The 23,292-nt window shown below is 47.2% G+C and overlaps 1 protein-coding gene and 1 long non-coding RNA gene across 30 annotated transcripts in view; one reads left to right on the top strand and one right to left on the bottom strand.

Annotated features, from left to right (window-relative positions):
- Positions 1-2,831: 2,831 nt before the first annotated feature.
- Positions 2,832-16,524, bottom strand: SF1 (splicing factor 1). 29 transcript variants are annotated; one of them, XM_081532571.1, is made up of 15 exons: positions 16,354-16,524; positions 15,982-16,144; positions 14,539-14,667; positions 11,804-11,879; positions 8,614-8,766; positions 8,321-8,410; positions 7,588-7,771; positions 7,384-7,499; positions 7,175-7,282; positions 6,301-6,481; positions 5,772-6,045; positions 5,386-5,445; positions 5,085-5,264; positions 4,172-4,376; positions 2,832-3,741 (listed from the first exon to the last, which is right to left on the bottom strand). In XM_081532571.1, the coding sequence occupies exons 2-15, from the start codon at positions 16,055-16,057 to the stop codon at positions 3,612-3,614; spliced, it is 1,962 nt and encodes a 653-aa protein (XP_081388697.1). In that variant the 5' UTR covers positions 16,058-16,144; positions 16,354-16,524; the 3' UTR covers positions 2,832-3,611. The 29 variants fall into 29 exon arrangements, with proteins under 29 accessions (XP_081388697.1, XP_081388705.1, XP_081388700.1 ...); XM_081532579.1 differs by having other exon boundaries at positions 5,386-5,440; XM_081532574.1 differs by having other exon boundaries at positions 5,772-6,024.
- Positions 15,919-23,292, top strand: part of LOC145523018 (uncharacterized) — a 10,233-nt gene continuing 2,859 nt past the window's right edge. Inside the window, exons 1-3 of the long non-coding RNA XR_014066297.1 lie at positions 15,919-16,099; positions 20,000-20,158; positions 21,214-21,367. This is a non-coding gene — a long non-coding RNA (uncharacterized LOC145523018). The remainder of the gene's footprint in view (positions 16,100-19,999; positions 20,159-21,213; positions 21,368-23,292) is intronic.

Here is a 23,292-nt window from a genome sequence, read left to right as displayed (position 1 = left end):
CTTTCCAGTCTTTTCCAGGGTAACGCCACCCCAGGAGACCCTTCTTTATTTCGCATCCTCCAGCCCAGCAGGATGGAAACTTGAAGACTGAAACTGACCTACTGGCTTCCCCAAGTCCTTCCCCCCGTTTCACTCCCCATTGGTGTTGGGTGTATAAGTTTAAGTATCAGTTCAGTTGCTCAGTCATGTCCGACTCTTTGCGACCCCATGGACTGCAGCACGCCAGGCTTCCCTGTCCATCACCAACTCCTGGAGCTTGTTCAACTCATGTCCATCAGGTTGGTGATGCCATCCAACCATCTCGTCCTCTGTCGTCTCCTTCTCCTCCTGCCTTCATCTTTCCCAGCATCAGGGTCTTTTCCAGTGAGTCAGTACTTCACATCAGGTGGCCAAAGTATTGGAGCTTCAGCTTTAGCATCAGTCCTTTCAATGAATATTCAGGACTGATTTCCTTTAGGATTGACTGGTTTGATCTCCTTGCAGTCTGAGGGGATTTCAAGAGTCTTCTCCAACACAACAGTTCAAAAGCATCAATTCTTTGGTAGTCAGCTTTCTTTATGGTCCAACTCTCACATCCATACATATTATATATATATAATTTTATTTATTTAGGCTGTGCCTGGTCTTCGTTGCTGTGCGGGCTTCTCTAGTTGCAGCGAGCAGGGGCTACCCTCTACCTGCCGTGTGCAGGCTTCTCATTGAGGTGGCTTCTCTTGTTGTGGAGCATGGGCTCTAGGGGGCTTGGGCTTCAGTAGCCAGGGCTCCCAGGCTCTTGAGTGCAGGCTCAGTAGTTGTGGCGCACAGGCTTAGTTGCTCCTTAGTTGTGGGATCTTTCCAGATCAGGGATCAAACCTGTGTCTCCTGCATTGGCAGGCAGATTCTTTCAGCACTGAGCCACCAGGGAAGCCTTAATACTTCCTTTACTTATTTAGCCTGTGCCGGGTCTTATGTTGCTGCACTCAAGATCTTTAGTTGCAGCGGGTGCATGCAGGATTTCCAGCTGCAGTATGTCAGATCTTATTTCCCCGACCAGGGATCGAACCCAAGATCCCTTCACTGGGCACATAGTCTTAGCCACTGGACCAGGAAGTTCCCTTTAGAGATTTAAAGAACCCTGAAAGCACACTTTCCCAGACTGAACTAACTCTATGTTGTTTATATCCAATGGTTTCTGAACAGATACATGAACTAACTCAAAGGTTGTTTATGTCCGACTAGATTTCCAACCAGAAATCCTGTCTCCTTCCTGGGACCAATCTTGGGTTTCTCCAGAGCACTTGGCGGGGTCTCAGTAACAGAGCCCTAACAGTGACCTTTCCCAATGGACATTCCTTCCACCAACCCAGCTCTGAGGGGGTGGGGAAGACACTGCTGCTGCAGCAGAACAGGAACAGGGTCAAGTGGAGGGCTCTGCCCTCCCCCAGGGGTCCAAGGCGGCTGGGAAAGGCCTCTTCACCTCTGGTTCCACCGCAAAGGCAGGTGTGTGCTGCCTTGGAGAAAGGCCTGAGACTGATGCCTCAGTCAGCCACTTTGTTACTCACCAAAACCTTAACAAAAGCTGATGGCAGGGAGCAGAGAGGGAGTGAGCACAGGAATGGAGCTGGCCCCAGGGGAAAGAGACGGAGGAGATAGCTGGGCTGTGGTTAAGTCATTTATTGATTTTATTTCTAAAACCCACATAGCGCCACTTTGCCTCTTCCAGAGCTTCAAAGAGCTAATTAACCGCCCAATGAGCCCACCAGGGAAACCAAGCTTGTGGGGGAAGCAATGAGGTGAAGCCAAGGTCAAAGAGGGTTGCCAGGCCCCAGGCCCTGCCCCCGTTCTGTCAGCTAAGGACAAAGAGGAAAGATCTCCCCTCTCCCTTTCAGTCAAGGGACCTTTAGGGCCTGCTTGGGGAGACCCGTGAATAGGTCTGGCTTCTGAGGTTCCATTAACCCCTGCAGGCCTACAGCAAAGCAGCCCAGGCAAGCTGGACAGGGTTCAGACACCAAGGGCCAGCTCAGGATAAACAGCAGGGCTAGCCCTAGCTCTAAGCTGCAAAAGAGCCCAGGCCAACCTTGTCCCCCTGGCCCAGTGCTGTGGGGTGCAGAGCTTGCTGTCCCTCAGCCTCCCCAAAGGACAGGAAGGTGGTGGGAAGTGTGGGCCCCCATGCAGCTCTCCCAGGAACTGCAGCAAAGCAGAAGCTGCTCAACAAGGACCTCACTCACTGCCCCAGGAAGTCCTGAGCTGGGTTTTCCTGGTGCCACAACGGGGCTGTCCATTAGCCCAGACAGAGGAGAACAAAACAGCCTGAGACCCTCTGTGAAGTGCATACAAAGCACAAGATGGACCCCCTTCTCCTGCCCCCACTTCTCCCCAAGCCTGTCGTGCTGGCAAGCTGCGAGTCACCAGCAGAGAGAAAAAGCCACTTGGCGGTTTTAATTTTAGCAGCTTGGAGCCTGACAGGCAGGATTAGTTGGCTTGACCTTTCATGCTGAGGCCTCCCCAGGCCCAGGGCCTCAGTCAGGTGGCAGCTTCCAGGCACGAATCACAACTGGAGCTCATCGAATGTGGGGGTCCGAGCCCCAGGGAAAGGCCTTCAAAAGGACAGAGACAAGGAAGGGGGAACCTGGTCTTCAGCCATTAATCAGTGAACTAGCAGAAGGTAGGGCCGTCCACACACCAGCTTCCCCAGCAGACCTGCACAGGGAGGGAGAACAGGGAAACGAGGGGCAGGAAGGGGTTTCTTAATGAAGGTTCCAAAAGCTCCCCTGAAGCTGAACATAGCTTCGGTAACTGGTGGTGGCACTGATGGTGGCAGAAGTGTAAGAGAAAAGAAAAACAACAGACCAGAAAACCACACTGCTCTTTTATTCAATGGAACACCCCCCTTTAACGCAGTGTTGAATCATACACCAAAAAGCCCAGAGAAATTTCTGCTGATAAACCAGTGAAGAGAACGCGCATCATACATTATTGTCAACATAATCACTCCATGAAGAGGGGAGGAGGAAAGGAAGGAAGCAGAACGAAGAAAACAAGGGGCTCAAACCCCTCGACACTGCAGAACATTCAGACATTTGGGATTAAAATAAATTTTAAAAGATAGCCTTCCAGGAAGGAGAGGAACAAATGGAATCTGAGGCGGCTCAGGGAGCGCTGTAAGGGCTCTGTAGGCTGCAGACAAGCCCCAGGCAGCTTATGTGGCCTCACCTACCACAGGCAGGGGTGCCAGAATGGTTATGGACCCTGAACCTGGGGACTAACCCACTACTCCACGAGGGTGGCTGAGACAAACCCCCACACTTAAAATTAAGGGAAAAAAAGTATCTCAGCTTGAAAAAAATATGGCAGTTTGAAAATCTTGGAACCAAAAAAAACACCCACCCCACCCTGCCACACTGATGGCCAAAAGTCTTTGCCTAAAAACCACTTGCTCCTCTCTCCTTATAGAAGAACCAGGAATGAGAAAGGGAAAGGAATCTAATTGCAGCAGAAGACCGGGGAGAGCATCTCCTTGGACGGAGTCTGAAGAAAGGAAGAGATAAGAAAATAACAAAGAAAAAAGAAAAAATTAATAAAAATTTCACAATATGGAGCCAGCGTGTTCCGATTCCGTCCATAAAAATAACTCAGGCTGCTTTGCCGAACCATCCTGTCCACCAGGGGCGCTGCTGAGGCTGTCTGCCTGGAAGGGTCACCAATGGACGCGGAAAGTCCTCACTCTCATGGCTCGGGCCATCGCCGCCGCGGGGAGGGATCCTGGCGGCCCAGTGTGGGGAGAGGCAAAGGGATTTGGGTGAGGAGAGAAAGACAAAGAAGACACTCGATGCTACGGGGCGCCAGGAGAGCCCAAGCTGGCGCCCCTATTACCACCTGCCCATTCCCAAGCGAGGCCTCAGTCGCTTGGCCCAGCCCGGTGCGTGCACACACACACATGCGTGCACACAATCACATGCGTGCGTCCCAATGTCTGGCTCCATATGGTGAGGTTCGGCGTGTGTTTAAACGAGACCAATTCTCTCTCTATATAATATATATTTTCTTAAAAAACCAAGTCTAGTTCTGTGGTGGAGGCGGTGGGGGAGCTGGAGGCATCCCAAAGGGTGGCATGCCCGCCACCCCCATGCCCATCATGGTGACAAAGTTAGAAGGGTCCATGGGAGGCGGAGGAGGAGGGGGTGGGGCATACATCATGCCGGCGGAACCAGGCGGCGGAGGCGGCGGAGGGGGAGGGGCCCCGGGCGGCAGAGGCGGCTGGACCCCTGGGGGCAGGGGCACCATAGTGGGGTTGCCTTGCATCTGAGGGGCTCCTGGAGAAGCTGCGGCAGCCGCCTGCTGCTGTTGCCATGGCGGGATGGACCCTGTGCCAGCGCTCGTGGTGGTAGTCGTCGTATCTGGGGTGGTAAAGAAGCCCAAGGTCACACGCGCGGGGGCACACCGCGGCTCTCTGCGGCTGCTGCCTTGGGATGGGGGGGCGAGGGATGCCTGCTCCTTGCTTGGCATGCGGTACGGTGGTGGGGGGCGGGCGGGCGGGGTGGTCCTGGTGATGGGGGTGGAGGGGTGGGCAGGACTACCCTGGGGTCAGCCTCGAGGTCTCTAGGCTTAGCGGAGTAAGCCCTTTTGTCACCAATGCCCCTGGAAGGGCTGAGGGGAAGGTACCAGACACAAGAACCGGCTCTGACAGCCCTCCGCCCATCCGCCGCCACCACCGAACGGCACATTCAACCTCAAGGCCACAGCTACTCCCCGGTCCCATCCCTGCAGTCTCTCAGGCCCCAGTCACATCCCTCTCCAGAGCATGCATGCACCCCCCCACCCCGGGCCTAAGGCGCAGGTGTGGGCCAGCCAGCGGCTCCCAGCCTACGATGGCAGGCTCCTCTCGAGCCCCCACAAATCTCTCTCCAGACACAGCCTCGCCAGACATCAGCTCTCCTCCCCCAGACCCCCAGGGGCCACAAAGCCCTTTCTTTTTACCCCACAGCAGAAACCCGAGTCTCATCCCAAGGTGTCTGCCTGCCTGTCTGAGCTGAGGGTCTCTCATTCCTCTCAGCCCCACCCTCCCAATCCCACCCACCCCCACCAGCCCAAAATATCCCACTCACTTTGCTGCCATGGCAAGGGGGTACTGGAAGCCATACTGCTGCTGGGCGGAGGGGGTGGCGGAGGCTGCTGCTGCTGCTGTTGCCATGGGGGAAGAGGACCAGAGGGAGGGGGCGGAGGCTGCCCACTGGGAGGTGGCGGCGGCGGCGGCATCATGCCCATAGGTGGCGGCGGCATCATACCTGCAGAGAGGTGGAGAGGATGAGGCCTCAGGAGAGGAGATGGGTTCACCACAGGGCTCCCACTGCCTCCCCAGCCTAGGCCGGCAACACCCCTCAGCAAGCACCAACCAGTCTCTGTTACCTTTTCCTTGATGCAGGCGATAGACCCCAGAGCCCACAGGCGTACTTCCCAGGTACTGATCTTGATGGAAGGAAAGAGCAGGGACTTAGCAGGACATTGGAACTGACCAGGGAAGATACATCCCCACCAACAGCTCAGTCAGTGGCAAAGATGGCCACCACTGCCTTACAAGAGCAGTTCTGATTGCTGTCTCTATGAGGCAGGCCTGTGTATACCCCACAGAGAAATCCCTTCCTGAACCATAAGGGAGACTTCCTCCTGACCTGAAGACCAAGCCTCAGCAAGAGACTCAGCACCGACACTCAACCCCTCTGAGACCTGCTCCTAGCCATGTAAAGCCCTGCTTACCCCAAAGCCCCAAGGTTTCTGGTCTGACACTTACTTACCCATTGGAGGAGGGCCATGGTGCCCAGGTGGGTGGGGGCCCTGGTTCATCGGTGGCGGCGGCGGCTGCATCCAGGGGGGCGGGGGTCCGTTAGGGTTGTGCTGCATGGGATGTCCACCATGCCCACCTGTGAGGCTAGGTAGCGGGTGTGGGAAGCTGTGGGGGCCACCTCCAGGCCCACCAGGGCCACCTCCGTGCATGCCATGGTAGGGCCGACTCTCTGACGGGCCAGAATTCATCCAGGGTGGGCGGCTCTGGGTAGTGGACATGAGAGACTACGTGAGAGCATTCCCGCAAGTGTCCCTGCCTGCTCCCTTTGGTGGCAACACTGTTCTTTCGGCTGTGCCACAGGACCAGGACAAGGCCCAGACCTTCCCAAACTGAGAGGTCCCCAAACATTCCTGATGGCCCAAAAGAACAATGTTGCCAGCCCTGTCTACCTGTCCTACCCAAAGCACCTGGCCACACCCCTCCATCTCTCAGGAAGAGAGGAAGCGGCCAGGTTGTGAGAACCACTCCCTGAAACTCACCGGCGGAGGTGGGTTGTTGGCAGGAGCAGCAGGCCGAGGTGCACTGGCCAGTGGGGTGGTGGCAGGCCCAGAGGTGGAGCCCACAGATGCGGGCACAGGTGCCTCCCCCAGTTCAGCCATGAGGGACAAGTATTCTTTATCCATCCGTGCTTTATCCTGAGCTGACTGGGGGTCACCAGGCCTAAAGGTGGGGTAGGAACACAAAGAGAAAAGGGGTGGGGAAGACTCATTAAAATGGAAACCTTTACTTCGAGGAATTTACGCAGAGGAAGTTCAGAGGAATTCAGTCACTCTTTCTAACCCCCTCCTTGAAACAGTCCCATCAGCTCTTCAGCTGTGCCCAGCTCTGCATCTGGGAAAAGCACATGGACCTCTGCCACAGCAGAGACCCTTGGGCAAGAACAGAGGAGAAAGGAAGCCAGGAAAAGTCAAGGTTTTCCCAAAAGAGCAAGTTTCATCAATTTCCACATTACATGTATGAGGGAAGGAAAATCTATGCAAGACCAGAGCAGCTGCCAAAACTTCCTTAACAAGGCTTTTTATATTCGCCACTCTAAGTAGAAAAACATTGCTATCAAATGCTCGATTGCAACTGGTCAAAACTCGACTGACAGCTGTCTTGTAATACCAACCATAAGCAACAAATAGCAGTTAGCAATGAACCACAGTGAAAACACCTATATCCAGAAGGGATGTTTTCAGGTTCCCTGGGCTCAAAAAGCAATAAAGTAGGGATGTTCAGCATCCACTGTTTCTAATCATCCTGGGCTTTGCATCACACTGTTAATAGACCGAACTCACTGAAGGGAAGCTCTTGGGTCTGCAGGTTAACACAAGCTGTCCTATACACCAGAGGCTACCAGGAAACCCTCACCTTTGGAACTTGCAATCGGAAGCAATGTGGCCAGCTCCTCCACACTTGGTACACACTGTGGTATTGGTAATGCTGCGCGTCTCAGAGCTCTGCCAGGGTCTTAAGATCCTGTTGAGAGAAAAAGGTCACCTCAAGGGCTATGGCCAATCACCCTTCCTCTTTAAGTTCTGGTTTCTATACATGTCCCTCCAAACCAATCACAAACACACCTGTTATCATCTTCCCGAAGGGTCCCATTCAAGCGAGCCAACTCTCGAAGTTGCATCTTCCGTAGGTCGTTCTGGTCCTCAGGGGTCTCGATACCCTGCTTCAGGATGTTTCTTATCTGGTGGAGATGCAACGGGCACAGTTATGTAAGTTCTGGGACTGCCACCTAGATTTCTGGCTGGAGGCTTCCTTCCTGACTCCCTCACCTGTTCTACAGCTTTCTTCACATTCTCCATGGTATTGGCAGTGACCAGGGCATGAAGCGGCTCATCTTCTCCTGGCAGCATCTGGCCATCTTTGCGCCCAACTTTTCCTTCTTTCACAGAACCTTTCCCCCGGATCATGATCTTGGCATTACACTCCTTCTCTATGTTCTTCAAGGTGTTCCCTCTATCAGAGGCAGAAAAGATGGCTTTAACACCCAACATGGAAATTCAGAGTGGCTCACTGAGCAGTGATAGGAAACTGTTGAGTGTATAGAACGGGATTTTCCCACCAAGAGCTCCACGATCTTTAAGTTAAGGTCACAGACAGCAATCCTCAAGATTTGACTTCTCTGTGGTGAAATGGAAAGTTTTCTCACCAAAAGGCACTCACTTAGCCAAAGTGAACATCCTACCAAAAACAGGTAGATGGTACCCAAAAAGGCACAAGACAGACACATCTCCCAAGTCTTTGCATGCGTGCTCAGTTACTAAGTCGTGTCCAACTCTTTTGTGACCTCCATGGACTGTAGCCCACCAGGCTCCTCTGTCCATGGGATTTTCCAAGCAAGAACACTGGAGTGCACTGCCATTTCCTCCTCCAGGGGATCTTCCCAACCCAGGGATAGAACCACGTCTCTTGCATTAGCAGGCATATTCTTTAACACCAAGCCACCCAGGGAGCCCCTCCCAGGTCCTTGGGAATTCTGTATTCCACAGAACAGCAGGTACTCACCTTGGCCCAATCAGCAGTCCCACAAAATTGATTTCTGGATACTCATCTTGTGGGATCATTACTTTATCGCTCACACGTGTTGCTGGAGGTCTAAGAAAGAAAAGACTCACACTCTGCACACTTCTGAGTTGACACAGATAATCAACAACAGCTCTTCTAGAATTAACCTTCTGTACCACATGTTGTTATAGGTGACAGGGTAAGGAGTGAGAGGTTAGTATCCACACTACTCGAGCAGACCACACCTAATCTGCTGGGATCTTTATCCCAGACCACCCAGTCCCCTGGCTTACTTGTAATCTGCAGGAGGCTTGAAATCAGGATTGAGGGCAACCATTTCCGTGATGAGATTATGCCGTTCCTCCTCAAGTTTCTTGCGGGTGCGGAACTCGCGAGTGTTAAGCCTCTTCCCCTCACTATTGTAGATGGGCTCAGGGGAAGGGGACCTGTGGGAAACAGACCACCGTCACCCCTCTGCCTTCACTTTACTCTCCTTCCCACACGGGCTAAAATAAGTCTTCCCCAGCCCCTCTGCCTCTCAAGACCCTAACACAACACTCTTCGGAGGAACCGACCATAACGTGTGCTATTCAAAATCGTGTGGAATAGGGAGGTGGAAACTGGCTTAGCATCAGGGGGACTGGGGTGTGTGTGAGAAAGGAAAAAAGTGGTTTTGTGCTAAAAGTGATGAGAGGGAAAAAAGTCTGTCCTTCTAAGGGAAAATCTCTAGACTGTGAATGGCAAGGACTGTATCATCCTCTGGAGTCTTCTTGCCAAATATGAATTTTCTTTTGTTTGGAAAAAAAATAACCATATTACAACTTTATGAACCACGGAAACCCCAAGTTTAGGTAAAATGTTAAATGACTCTTGCAGAGCTCACGCCCTAACAGGAAGAGAAGCTGCACCCCTACCACATAGTAAGTATGAGCTCTTTAACCCAATGCAACTGGGACTCAAGGCTACTGCAGCTACTTGGCCCCCACAATGGAGAGAGATGGTTCAAGGCTTCGTCTCTGCTTTTCCTTCAATGGCCTGGCTGGCTGTGTCCAAGGCCCAGGAGTCAACCTGTTTTCTGGCTGTTCGAGGTTAGGGAGTCTGGGTAGAGAAAACCGTTAAATTGCTAAAGCAGCTTCTCTGAGAGGCTGCAAATGCAGATTTGGTAAAGTATTTGTCTAGGGTCTGAACCTGCAAACAGCAAGGGGAAAACCTATGATTCTCCACCAGAGTTTACAAGTCCAGAAAGCAGATTTTCTCTCTCTCTTTTTTTAAAGGAGTAAAATGCTGTTGCTACAAGTAAAAAATAGCAATGATAAAATGATCAGTTTACCACAGCTGGATATTGCGGTAATAAAAAAAAAAAAGAGAAGTTACACTCCTAGAATTCTGAGTTAAGATTACAAAAAGGACCATAGCTTGATATTCTGAATGAAAATTTAGTAGCAGCTGCAAGAAGGGAAGAGACCATGTGGATCAGGTTATTTTAAAAACATCCTGAAAGTAGTCAAGATTCCTATACCCTTTGTTTAGTTGAGAGAACCTTGCCTAGTTGGAGAGCAAGGACTGAACTCGGCTGCTCCCACTGTCTTCAGCCTAAAGGGAACCATGTCATACCACATTACACACACGATGGAATAAAAGGTCAGGTTTGTTCATGGCTAATGACGGCTAAATGACACCTCCGTTTCTAGCATTTGTATAAACTGTTAGCACAATCCAGTAATAGTGAACAAAGACAAACATACCCCAGCTCATTAGACTACCATCTTATACATTTAAATCTACAGATTTAAAAACATTTTTAACTGTGCAACTTAAGCAACATCAAAATGTCATAAAGTGGCTTCATATTGAGAATACACCTTCTTAAGAAATAACCTTAAGTGAGAAACTCATGCATTTCCCTCCAACCTGGGCTCTTTCAAAGCAAAACCATCAGGCATTAATTAGGGCCTCTTTCAAACTGAATTCAAGGGAGGAAAAAAAAACTCTCCTCTGATTTCTAACATGCTTGACATTTCTAATTCCCACCTCATTCATAGCTGTCTAGAATTAAGCACTTCTGGCTATTCACCAAAAGAAGCTTTACCAGTACCAAATTGGTCATTTAAAGGCCCCACAACAGTGTAACCTCTTTCCAAATTGTGGAAGTGAAAGGCAAAAACCAATATTCTAGAGGTCAGACTGGCCCAACTTCTTCCCTTTGAATAGGAATAGTATTAGAGGTCATCTAATTTCTAATCCAAATTCTCCAGGAAACAAAGGTTTGTTAAAAATTCAACTTTTTGAGGAACTGCCTGGTAACCTGTGGACATGTTATTAAAGGAAAAAAGGCCAAAAAGGCACTAAACAGTTGTGGTCTATAATCTATAAAGCAAATCTTAAAAAAAAAAAAAAAAAGTCAAAATATAAAACATAACACAACCCTCCAACCAAAATTTACAGGTGAAAAAATAAAAAAATTCAATTAACTCAAATGAAAAGCATCAATATGGAAGTTACTTTGCTTCCTGACACAGGGCACTAGAAAGGTGCTTATTTAAGTGGCTTCTAAAACCATTACATCATCTTCCTGATTTAACAAGTTATTAAAATGGGTAACAAGCCAAAAACACTACTTTTTAAAGCAAAGTGTTTCCAACTATGCTGCAAGCACTAAGAGAAACTTCACTGAGGAGGCACATTGCCTTTCTATTAAATGGACCAGATTTTAGCTGTTCAAATATTGGCCTGCCAATAAAATTCCTGTTAAAAAAGTTCATTTCCCTCAAACTTTGTAGACTTTTTACTTTTTAGAGGTGAGAGAAATTACAAACTGAAATGACATGACCACAGCTGTTTGAGGACCACATTCCCCCTTTAAAGAAAAAACAAAAACGTAATTGGTTGGTTGCTTGCCTTCCCAAAACAGGTGAAAATATCCTGGCCCCTCCCAACACCCCAGGCAATGGCCAAGGCTGAAAATTAACTGGCAGCGATGAAGGAAGTTGGTTAGAATCTTGTCTATTTCAAAACCATGAGCAGAAGACTGCAGCATGAGCTGACCAGACTGAGTTTCTGGCCTGCTCATATTCAGTGATGCTCAAAAATATTCTTATTCCCTACATTGTGTAGTACCTGTGAGGAAAACTCTATACCTGGGCTTTCAGCCAAAAGAGGTACTGAAATAGCTGGTTAATGGGCCACCTCACTGTCCCTACTAGTGGGTAAATCAGGTTAAAATCTACATGCTTTTCAATTGAAAACCAGTTGTCCATTTTCCTGTAACTTTTGATTCTGCTAGTAATTAAATTTCATTCCAATTTGCTATAACTGATAACTGACCACATATACTGCTAATTTACACTCTAGTTCCCAGAATGGTCACAGTACCAGTCTTCTTACTAGGATTTTATTGAACTGACACAACATGTTGCCACCAGTAAAACGTATTGAGAAAAAGGTAAAAGCGTTACTGTCAGCTGGTTAAAACTGTTTCCCAACCTGTCCTCAGGGTTAGGGGGGATGCCCAGGTCTCCTGTGCGCAGTTTACGAGTCAGGTCTTCTATCTGCAGTTGCACTGGAAGAAACCAGGTTAGGAAAGAAAAAAAAGGATGGAAAAAAGACAATGTTACCAAAAAACATCTCAAATCTCAACAACAAGCATGAAGAACTCGGAGACTTTGAAAGGGACGACTGATCAGTGAACACATTGAGGCAAAAACCCCCAACCATCTACTGGCAGGAGTCCACTTACATCTCTAAGTATCTTTCACTTCAAAATGGTTATCACTTAAGGAAGCAAACAGTTTGTTGGAAGAGGGGTTAGCAATATAGACTGTTCACTACGGCTAACATCAAAACAATTATTAGGAGGCGTTTTACCTCTTCCTCTCCATCAAGGCTTGCTATACAATTGGCACCCAGAACTAAACCATGTATGTTATCACCAATACCCTGTTCCCACCAAATTACATTCTTGAGTGCAAGACTCTTAGATTTTACTTTTCCTTCATCAAAACTTAAACATAACCCAAAATGAGATTCAATTAACATGGGACAAGGAAAAACACCAGTTAAGCAAAGATCATTTTCACTGATACCAGGATTAAAGTTCCTTAAACAAAACATTTAATAACCAATTCAACAGTCTCATATGTAAGTTTGTGCATATTCTTTCTGTAAAACCAGATCCATACTAGTAAAGATCTCCCAACACCTGTTGTTTTCATTCAAATTTTATGATAATCCGCATACCTTAATACACCAGTAACAAGGCAAGAAGTTTAGACTCGCTCTTTACATGGGGAATAATAGTAGGGGTGCAGAGAATGAAAAGTGTGGGTCAAGGAGAGTTATGTGGGGCCCTCACACCTTGACAAAATGAGGCTGTGTATGAAAAAGAGAGATGAGGGTTTCACAAAAGTCCAGTGACTCCAGGGAAGTATTAACCAGCTGATTTTCTCAAGATAATGGGAAGTGTGAAACCAGATCACTTTCTTCGCATGTTGAATGACCACCTTGTTTCTTACCTTTGTAGCATCTGAGTGTCCTAAGCAGGTATCTCTAATAAGGGCAAGTCTTAATGGGTTGGGTTCAAGTTGAGTTGGCTCCAAGAATTAATGTATGTCTAACCCTAGACACCCTCTAACTTTAAATACATCCCACAGGGTTATACCCCACATCCACTCCAACTCAGAAGAAATGAAAATCTACATTAATATCAAAAGAGGATATTGGGGACATCTGTGTAAGAGAGATAAAACAGCACTAAGACACACGGGGGCCCCCAAGTTGTTTTATGCTAGAAAAATTCTGGCTTGGCAGTCAAGTATTAAGCTCAACTGCTCAAGATAAAAGTCACCTTCATGGAGGCAGGCAGTTCTCATAACTAGACAGCAGGGATGTGGGCTCTGATCTGAGGAGACCACCGGCACCTGAATCTAAAGATTGCTATCTTCCTTGGAGAAGAGGCCTACACTAGCCCTGGCTTTGATTACACCTTTAAACGCTCTTAGGACCCAGAGCAGTAACCTCCTCCAAAGGAAGAGAGCTGGAAATGTAAAGAATGAGTCTGTTTTTCCCATTTTCTACATCTGCTTGTGTTCTTGGGATATCACTCCACTAGGGACATTTTCATAAGGTTATCAAGACCCAGACTAGTCAAATACAAGACATAAAAGGATGGGTGGAAATAGACTCAACAGTAGGGAAAGAAGAAATATTAGTATTGTAAAAAGGAAATAAGACAATTTCAACACCTCAAAATTCTCAGCAGTCTAGAAAAGAGATGAAGACCCTCAAGAACCATGGCCTTGAGGTTTTTTTACTTGTGAAGGACACAACCTCATTGGTCTAGGAGGCTTCTGCCCTAATTTACTCCAATGTTTATTTGGTTAGCAGGAAATGTGTATCAAATAAACTTTTTTGAGACAGCTGTACAGATACATAAATAAATGTAAAATTTGCATTAAAAACCTTTTTTTTTTTAAAGGTAATTTTGAAGTTAGTTTCATTTCTACTGTGGATACTCGTAATTCTCAAAATTTCCCAACAGTTAAGATCTTTTATCCTAACCACCTCATTATTCCAGATCCAAGCAGTACCCCTTTTCCTGCAGAGTTCCTTAGGAGTAAACACAAGAGCCCTCATTTTAAGACAGCTCTCCAAAGACCAAACCAGAAAAGATGCTGAAGGAAAGGTTAAATTCAACAAAATGGTAAAAGGGGGTAAACACACTTTCAGAACCACTTTTTGATTAAACTGAGTTTTTTCCCCTTTCAGAAAGTACCTATAAAAAAAATAAAAGACCACATTTTAGGGAAAGGAGGAATATGAAATTATGGTGAAAGGCCAGGCTGTGAAAAAGGTACTTGGTTTACAATACCTGCAGTGTTCTCCACTGGGGCCAAGTTCAGAGAGGCATGTAACACTCACCTCATCAACTGGTAATGAACAGCAGCTGAAAAGCGTGGGGTGGGGTGCTGGGCTGGGAACTATTCTCATTCCTAAGTGGGTCCCTTCTGGCACTCATGGAGAACACTGCTGTTACCAACAGACCAAAACAAGGAGCTACAAATGCAGGACTCACAGAGCAAAAACTGATGGATTATATCAAAGTCATCTGACCATAGCTCCTCTCAAAGAGAAAACTGTAAAGTCCCAAACTTTCAACAAATAAAATGTGCTCAAAACAATAACAATCTGAAAATGCATTTGAGTGCAGAACGTGTATTTACCTATATAAGCTCTTTCTTGCTCCCGAGTAAGTCCAGGGGGGATGACTGTAGGCATTCCTGGAATCACTGTCTTCTGTTCCATTGTGTCTTGGTTCCAGCGGCTCCTCTTCCGCTTCTTACTGGGGAAGTCTAAAAGAGATAAAGTCGGTCAGATGCAAATATAAACCAGCAGAGTAACTACCAACAGGCAGTTTAGTTTAGGATACTTATGATACTACAACACAACCTCAGCAGACTGTGAAACTGAGAACTTGACCTAAAAAGAAACAGCAAAGAATGGAAGACAAACCTGGGAAGTCAAGAGACATGGCCACCAGAAGGGGACCTGGACCTGGGTCTGAAAAGTTAACATTGCACGTTTATAATTTTTGTCCACAGAAATGCTGTGAAATATGTAAACAAGATAAGAAATCTCAGAAACAAAAGTATTGAGATAATATACCACATGGTTGTCCATAAACCTAACAGCCCTAGGACGTAAGAGCAGACTGAATATTCAAGGTATAAAGCAACATTGGTAACTGCTGGCTCCTCCCACCTCCCCACCAGTCATCTGAAACAAAACGCAACTAAACCTATGGTTATCAACTGAAAAACCTGGATTCTTCAGCAAAATCACTTTTCTCCTCAGAAATTTAGCTAAGGTCAGCATTTTCCTGGCCAGTTGGACACTTAAGTGTCTAAACAGTGTATCGTTAAGTTCAAGAACGAGCTATACAACAGGAGCCAAATCCTTCTTCCCCAGTACACAAGTAGAAACTCCCTGACGTTTGATACACAAAGGTGCCTTCTCAGGCGCCAAACCCAGAGAGAAACCCTCAAAAAAAGAAGGCATGTCATACTTGTTAGGTAGATAAAATGAGATGAGGAAACGAACAGAACATCTTTCCCCGAAAAGGGCCACAAAAAATCGGACCCAAACACCCCCTGCAAACTTTCATCCACTTTGGTTCTGAAGTGAAAGCCCTGTCTTATTAAAGAAGTTTTAGGGAGCTTCTCTTGATACTATCTTCCTTTAGGACTCTACTACAACCAGGAAGACGCTCCACGTCATCAGTTGACCCTTTCCCGCTCTCCAGACTTGCACATGAGGCACCCCAACCATCCACTCGATCCCCTCTCCACACCCCTTCCGAACAGCAGGGGCGGAGAGCAACAAGGGGTCCCCCCAATCTCGGCTTTTAGGTTAGCCACAAAGCCCGGCCGCCAAACTGCGCCTGCGTACAACAAACTTCCTCCCACCGTGCCCCCACCCCTGAGGCGCGTGCGCACTCGAGGCCCGAGAACCAGGCCGCGCGCCCCGTGGCTCCGCCGCCCGGGCCTCCCCGTGCGCGCGCGCGCGCCCCTGCCGCGTGCAGCCGCCGTCGCCGCAGCCGCCGCGCGCCCCTCAGCCGGCCGGGCCCATCCGCGCAGCGCCTCGCGCGCTCTCTCGGCCCGACTCACCTCCTCCGCCACCGGCCGGGCCCGGCTGCTGGTCCTGACGCGGCGGCTGGGGTGGCGGTGGCTGTGGTGGCGACATGCGCTGGTAGAGCGGCGGCGGAGGGGGCGGCTGCGGCGGCGAGTACGAGGAGCCCGAGAAGGGGGGCGGTGGAGGCGGCGGCGGCTGCTGGGGAGGCGGGGGGGGCGGCGGCGGCGGCGGCGGTAGCGCCGCAAAGGGGAAGGCCGCGGTCAGGGCTCCCACCGAGCCCACGGGTTGGGGCGGCAGCGGCCCGGACACCAGCAGCCCCGCCCCAGGCCCGGGGGCAGTCGGTGGTTCCGGCTCGAAGCCCCCTTTGGGGCCAGGGAGGGGAGGGAGGCCTGGAGGGCCCAGCTTACCCAGCGGCGTAGCGTTCGCTCCGGTCGCCATGGCGCCCCCAGGGACCGGCACCGGCGGCTCCTTTTCGGCGGCGGCTTCTCCTTCGCGAATCTTCTGGGGGGAGGGGACCTGACTGAGCTGCCGCGGAGCGCGCGGAACCCGTCCTCTCACGCGGCGGGCGGCGGCGGCGCGAGACGCACAAAGAGGGAGGAGAGAGGGCGCCGCGGGGGCGGGCCGGGGGCGACGGGGCCGGGGCCGGGATTGGGCCGACCGGAGGCGAAGGGTCGGAATCGGCGGCTTCCGATTGGTGGAGCCTTAGCCTTTCTCGATGCGCGCTGGGATTGGCCGGACCGTTAGGCCAGGCGAGGAAATGGCGGCCGAGCCTGAAGAGCTGGGAGGTGTCGCAGCGCGCACTTCATTTGTTACTGCGCGAACTGAGCTCGGAGTCCAGAAAGGAGGGATAGGGTGGGGCAAACTCTGTGACGTATGGGGCCAAGAGCCCTCCCATTGGCTAGGTTGGTGGAGTCAATCAGTCTCCGTTGAGTCGTAATGTCTTGGGATTGGCTGTCGGTGTTTTTTTTTTTTTTTTCTTTGCTCTCTTTCCCCGGGGAGTAATTTCGCTGGGTTTAAGCTAGAGGTCGCGGCGGAAAAGCCGTGGCGGAATAAGAATTGGGGTCGGGGAGGAGCGGAACAGGAGCGCGCAAGCATAGATGGGGCAAAGTCGTGTCTCTGTCCCTGGCTTCACCGTCGACCCTCGGGTCCGGCGCGGAAGCCCTTGGTGACGTCAATCCTCCATTCCCATGGTAACCCGGAACGAAGGGATGGGGGAGGGGCTGGCGCGGACCGGTAAACCGGTTCCGTCGACAACACAGGTAAAAGAGGACTTCCTGTTTTTGAAAAAAATAAAAAGTGGGAAGAAAAAGGAGCTATAAAATAGAGTCTTATTGAAGGATTAAAAACGGAATCCGAGCCAATGGAGGTACACATATCTTAGGTGGAAAGCAATATGAAGTTACCAATTCAAAAATTAGTTTGCATATACCGTGCGTTTTGATTAGAATCCCAGCGAAGTTGAGATTGATTAGATCATCTTTTAAGTCGAGTAAAAGAACTGAAAATAGTGGGGAAATTTGTAAACTAGGTTGAGGAGCTTGCCTTTCCAAATAATACAATACAAAAGACACACTAATGAAACAATGTGGTATTGTTGTAGGAAAGACAGATTAGTACAATAGGATAGAGTCTAACCAAAAAGGTGGTATTTCAATTCGGTAAGGAAAAGATTTAGCTAGTAAATGGTATACAGAGCCCTAAATTTAAACAGTAAAACAGACACAATACAATTTAGGGGATTATCGGAGTCCTCTAGGGGTGGAGACTTTATGAAGACAGGAAACAAAGTTAAATTACCAAAGGAACCTATGATAAAAGTCAACAGACTTTTACATTATACATTAGGAAAGTATATTTGCCATATATATGATAAAGAGCTAATATCTGTAATATGCAAAGAAGTCTTAAAAAATAATTTAAAAGAGAAAAACAACAGAAAATGAGCAAAGACTGAATAAAGTCTCAGAAGAGCAAATCCAAATAGCCAAAAAAACATGAAAAGTACCAACTTCCTAAGCATGAAATGCAAATTAAAGGTGATATGAGACATCTTTAACAATCAGGGGAAAAAAAGCTAAGTTACTACTTTGAATTCTTTTTTGAAAAGCATTCTATTATCTATTAAAATTGTACCTTTCAAGACTTCCTTGGTGGTCCAGTGGGTAAGACTTTGCACTCCCAATGCATGGGGGCACTGGTTGGATCCCTGGCTGGGGAACTAAAATCCTACATGGTGGGGCTTAAAAAAATTTTGTACCTCTTTCAGGGAAAAATGAAAAACATGTTCAATGTGGTAATCCCACTCCTGGGAATCTGCCCCTAAACAAGGCATGTGATTACATAATATAATGTGTTCAAAGTCTTCTATTGCGTTTACTGCGGTCTTGTTTGTAACTGCAGAAACCTGGAAACAAAACTACCATCAATATATGATTCGTTAAATGAAGTAGATTATCCATAACCTGGATTAGTAGGCAGCCTTGAAAAGGAGATAATCCGTACCTACTGACCTGGTAGGTGCTGTATTGTTACTGAATAAGAAAAGAAGCAGAGAAATAGCTATTACATGACCTTGTTTTTGTAAAACAAAGTCCATACATGTGTATGCGTATGATTATATGAGTATGGAGAAAGCCACAGAGGATAGTCATCAGTGAAGACACTGAAGAGGGAAATAGGTACTTGGAAGTTATCCAATACATTTTAAGAACCCAACGTATTTTTAAAATATTTTTTGTATTTTTAAAAAATGTATGATGGTGATCCCATTTCAGTTCAGTTCAGTTGCTCAGTCATGTCTGACTCTTTGCGACCCCAAGCAGCATGCCAGGCTTCCCTGGCCATCCCCAACTCCCAGAGCTTGCTCAAGCACATGTCCAAGCCGGTGATGCCATCTGATTATCTCATCCTCTGTTGTCCCCTTCTCCTCCTGCCTTCAGTCTTTCCCTGCATCACGGTCTTTTCTAATGAGTCAGTTTTTCACATCAAGTGACCAAAGTATTGGAGCTTCAGCTTCAGCATCAGTCCTTCCAATGAATATTCAGGAGTGATTTACTTTAGGATTGACGAGTTTGATCTCCTTGCAGTCCAAGGGACTCTAAAAGTCTTCTCCAACATCACAGTTCAAAAGCATTTACATAACATACAACTGTATAGATATAAAGAAATGCATTGAGGGAGTTCCCTATGGCCCAGTGATTAGGACTTGCCGCTTTCACTGCCAGGGGCTCGCGTTTGATCACTGGTCAGGGAACTAAAATCTCACAAGCCATGCTGCAAAACAAAAAAATGCATTGACAGAACAATCACCAAATTTCCACTGTTAGTGGGATCTCAGGTGATTTTTACTTTTTCTCCTATTTCTATGTATTATGTTTAACATTTTATGCTAGTGTAACTAATAAAAATGAAGTTAATATTGTGGATATAAAAGGAAAATTAGAAATGTTTAAATCACCTGAAAAATAAGGAAACATTAATTTATCAGTAAATACCACAAATTCTAGGGAGGAGGGGAGAAAAGAATCATTCGATGTTTGAGCAACTACTAGATGTAAAACGGCTTGACAGATATGACCCTGAATGAAATTCAGCCCCTGCTTCCAGAAATTCATGGTCTAGTGAAGGAGAGAGACTAATGCACAAATAAAAATGTACTATTACTGTTAATAATGATACTATGGTACTAATAATGGTGAAAGCTGCAGCTGTGATTCTCATAGGGTAGTCACTGTCACTGCTTTCTAGTCATTTCCTTTAGGATTTTTGTGAGAGTGTTTTACCAAGTTAAAATATTTTGTTTGTTCTTTTACTAATTTATATTTTTTTAGATTCTTCAGAATGTGGTCTTAAAATCTCTAATCTTTAAAAAAAAATACAGTTTCCTTTGTGGTCAAGTATATGATCAATTTTTGTAAGTGTTCTAAGGACAGATGAATAGTTAAGAGTTTGAACATTGGCTACTCCCTAATCTGTTCTGACTTCTTTCCCTTGTAGTAGCTAATTTCATCCTCACAGCCACCTTCAGAGATGGGTATTATCTGTTACTTATAGATGAGAAAACCCAGGCACAGTGATGTTAACTACCCCAACGTCACACAACTTACCAGTGTAGTCTGTCGGTCCAGGACTCCTATTTGGCAGAACAGGATTGGAATGTTGGCCATGCCGCTTTCTGACTGAGGACCATAGAACAGACTTCCCAGTTTTGAGGCAAGTGGAGTCCTATAGACCCAGGCCAGCCACCCACCAGCTGGCAACTACGGAAGTCATTTAATGTCTATGCATCTCAGCTTGTCTCTAGCATATGGACATTAATGCTACTGTACAGGGCTCTGCACTGATTGAATGAGATTGGAGGACATGGTTGGTTTTAATGGACTACCTCCTGAGCTGTGGGGTCAAGAATTATACACAGATGCCTCCTGATTTTAAACCAGGATGCAGTATAATGAAAACAGCAACACATCTATCTGGTCTTTGTTCCCAGATCCTGGTGAAGAGCTTCAGAAACCCTTGGGGTTTCCTGAGTGCTAGGAGTGTCTTTCATTATTCATAATGAGGCCCTTTGGACCGGTAGCTGGATTTATGCTAACAGGGAGACTCACTGTCAGCTCTGAGGGCCCTGAGTGAGCTTCAGGATGGTGGCTGGTCACCAGAAAAACCAACCAATTTTAAGCCCTACCCTCCACCTCTGGGTGGGGGAGAGAGGCTGGAAATTGCACTCAATCACATGACCAGTGATTTATTCAATCATATGTATATAATAAAGCCTCAATAAAAACTCTTAACAAGTTTGGAGAACTTCCAGGTTGGTGAACATACCAATGTAACAGGAGGGCGATGCACCCGGATTGCACGCATCAGGGTGAGGCTCCTGACCTCAGGACTCATCCAGACCTTGCTGCCCAATGCATCTCTTTATCTAGCTCTTTATTTAAATGTAACCTTTAAAATGACACAGCAGTCATGTATACTGCACTTTTCTGAGTTCTTTGTGTCATTCTAGCAACTTATTGAACCTGAAGTGGGCTGTGGGAACTACCAAATTTGTAGCAAGTTTGGTCAGAGGTGTGGGTAGCCTGGAGGCCCAGGTCTTATGGTTGAACCCCTTAACCTGTGGGATCATCACCAACTCAGGGTAGTTCATGTCTGAATTGAACTATGGGACATCCAGTTGTGTCAGAGAATTGCTGTCAGAATGTAAAGAATAAGTTTTAGGACTTCTCTGGTGGCCCAGTGGTTAAGACTCTGCATTTCCACTGCAGGGGGCACGGATTTGATTCTTAGGGGTCTAAGATCCCGCGTGTGAGGCAGTGCGGCCAAAAAGAAGTTTTGACACCCTACGAATCCCCGGCGTTTTCCATCGTTTCATTCTAATTTGATAGTTCAGAAACTTCAAGCCCCTGGCAAGATTGAGAGGTAATATCATGGAGCTAGTTGAGCCTGGAGGGAGCAAATCCATGGATGTTTCTGACCCCGCCTTCCCCCACCATGTCCAGCCTTTGGAGAGCCTCACACATGATTTCATTGCCCGAATTAGGAATGTCTACCAGCGAGTGAGCACATGTCATGCACCAAGTACTTTTCATAATTTTTTCCTGGAAAACCATGTATATTTACACCTTCCTATTAAAGGTATTAATTTGAACAAGGGGTTGATAGGTATTGGAATTTGTGAGTTGGGTACAAATTAGAAATAGTAACAAGACAGCTATGTACAACTCACATATCTGGTAAAGGACTTTAATCCATACTCTCAAAACTCAGCAATAAGAAAACAGACAACTCGTGTGGTGTTAACTAAACTTATTGTTGTAATCATTTCACAATATATGTGTATCAAGTCATCATATGGTACACTTTAACCTTTCAGTATGTTTTATGTCATTTGTATCTCAAAGCTGGAATTTTAATTCTATTGTTAAAAATATTTATTTGTGGCTATGCTGGGTCTTCGTTGCTGTGAGCTGACTTTCGCTAGTTGTGGCGAGTGGGGACTACTCTTCGTGGCAGTGCTCAGAGTTATTGCAGTGGCTTCTCTTGTTGTGGGCATGAGCTTCAGTGGTCAGGGCACACAGGCTCATTAGTTGTGGTGTAAGGGCTTTCGTTGCTCCGCACCATGTGGAGTCTTCCTGGACCAGGGATGGAACCCACATTCCCTTCATTGGCAGGTGGATTCTTACCCACCGAGCCACCAGGGAAGTCCGACAACCCTATTTTTAAAAGCAAAAGATTTGAATAGACAGTTTACCGAATATGTATACCGGCAGGCTTCCTAGGTGGCACATTTTGTAAAGAATCCACCTGCTAATGTAGGGGACACAGGAGACGTGAGTTCCATCCCTGGGTCAGGACGATCCCCTGGAGAAGGAAATGGCAACCTGCTCCAGGATTCTTGCCTGGAGAATCCCATGGACAGAGGAGCCTGGCGGGCTACAGTCCATGGGGCCGCAGAGTGGGACACAGCTGAGTGACTGAACACACACACATGTATACTGGCAGGCCTCACTTTATTGCGCTTTGTTTTATTGTACTTTGCAGATTGTGTTTACAAATTGAAGGTCTGTAGCAACCCTGTGTCAGGCAAGTCCACCGGTCCCATTATTCCAAAAGTGTTTGCCTCTTTTGTATCTCTCAGTTACATGTTGAGGGCTTCTCCGGTGGCTCAGCTGGTAAAGAATCCACCTGCAATACGGGAGACCTGGGTTCAAGCCCTGGGTGGGGAAGATCCCCTGGAGAAGGGAACATCACATGTTGGTAGTTCTCTCAATATTTCAAAACTTCAGCCAGCAAAAAGATAGCATTTGCTGAAGGTTCAGATGATGGTTAGCATTTTTTAGCAATAAAATATTTTTAAATTAAGGTATGTACATTTATTAAAGACATAATGCTGTCACACAGTTAATAGACTTGGTATAGTATAAATATAATTGTCATATGTTCTGTAAAACCAAAAAATTCACAGGACCCTTTATTGCAGTGACCTGGGACTGAACCCATACTATCTCTGAGGTGTGTCTGTATATGGTAAATAAACATAGGAAAAGATGCTCAACATCATTAGTCATGAGGGAAATACAAGTTAAAACCACTATGAGATACCACCACACACCTATTTGAGTGGCTAAAATTAAACAAGATGGACAATACCAAGTGTTAACGAAGACTTGGAGGAACTAGAACTCTCCTGCACAGCTGGTTGGAATGCAGATGGTCCAACAACTTTGCAAAACAGCTTGGCATTTTCTTAAAAAGTGAAACAAGATTTTTTTTTTAAAAATCAGAATTGAACAAAAAAATGTTTTAAAGTGAAACAACACACCACATGACCCAGCCCTTCCACT

The sequence above is a fragment of the Giraffa tippelskirchi genome, chromosome 10, assembly GCF_054371585.1.
Source record: "Giraffa tippelskirchi isolate mGirTip1 chromosome 10, T2T-mGirTip1v1.2.pri, whole genome shotgun sequence".
In the NCBI taxonomy this organism is placed as follows: domain Eukaryota; kingdom Metazoa; phylum Chordata; class Mammalia; order Artiodactyla; family Giraffidae; genus Giraffa; species Giraffa tippelskirchi.
The sequence above is the reverse complement of the archived record's forward strand: the minus strand, read 5'-3'. Positions and strand labels throughout refer to the sequence as shown.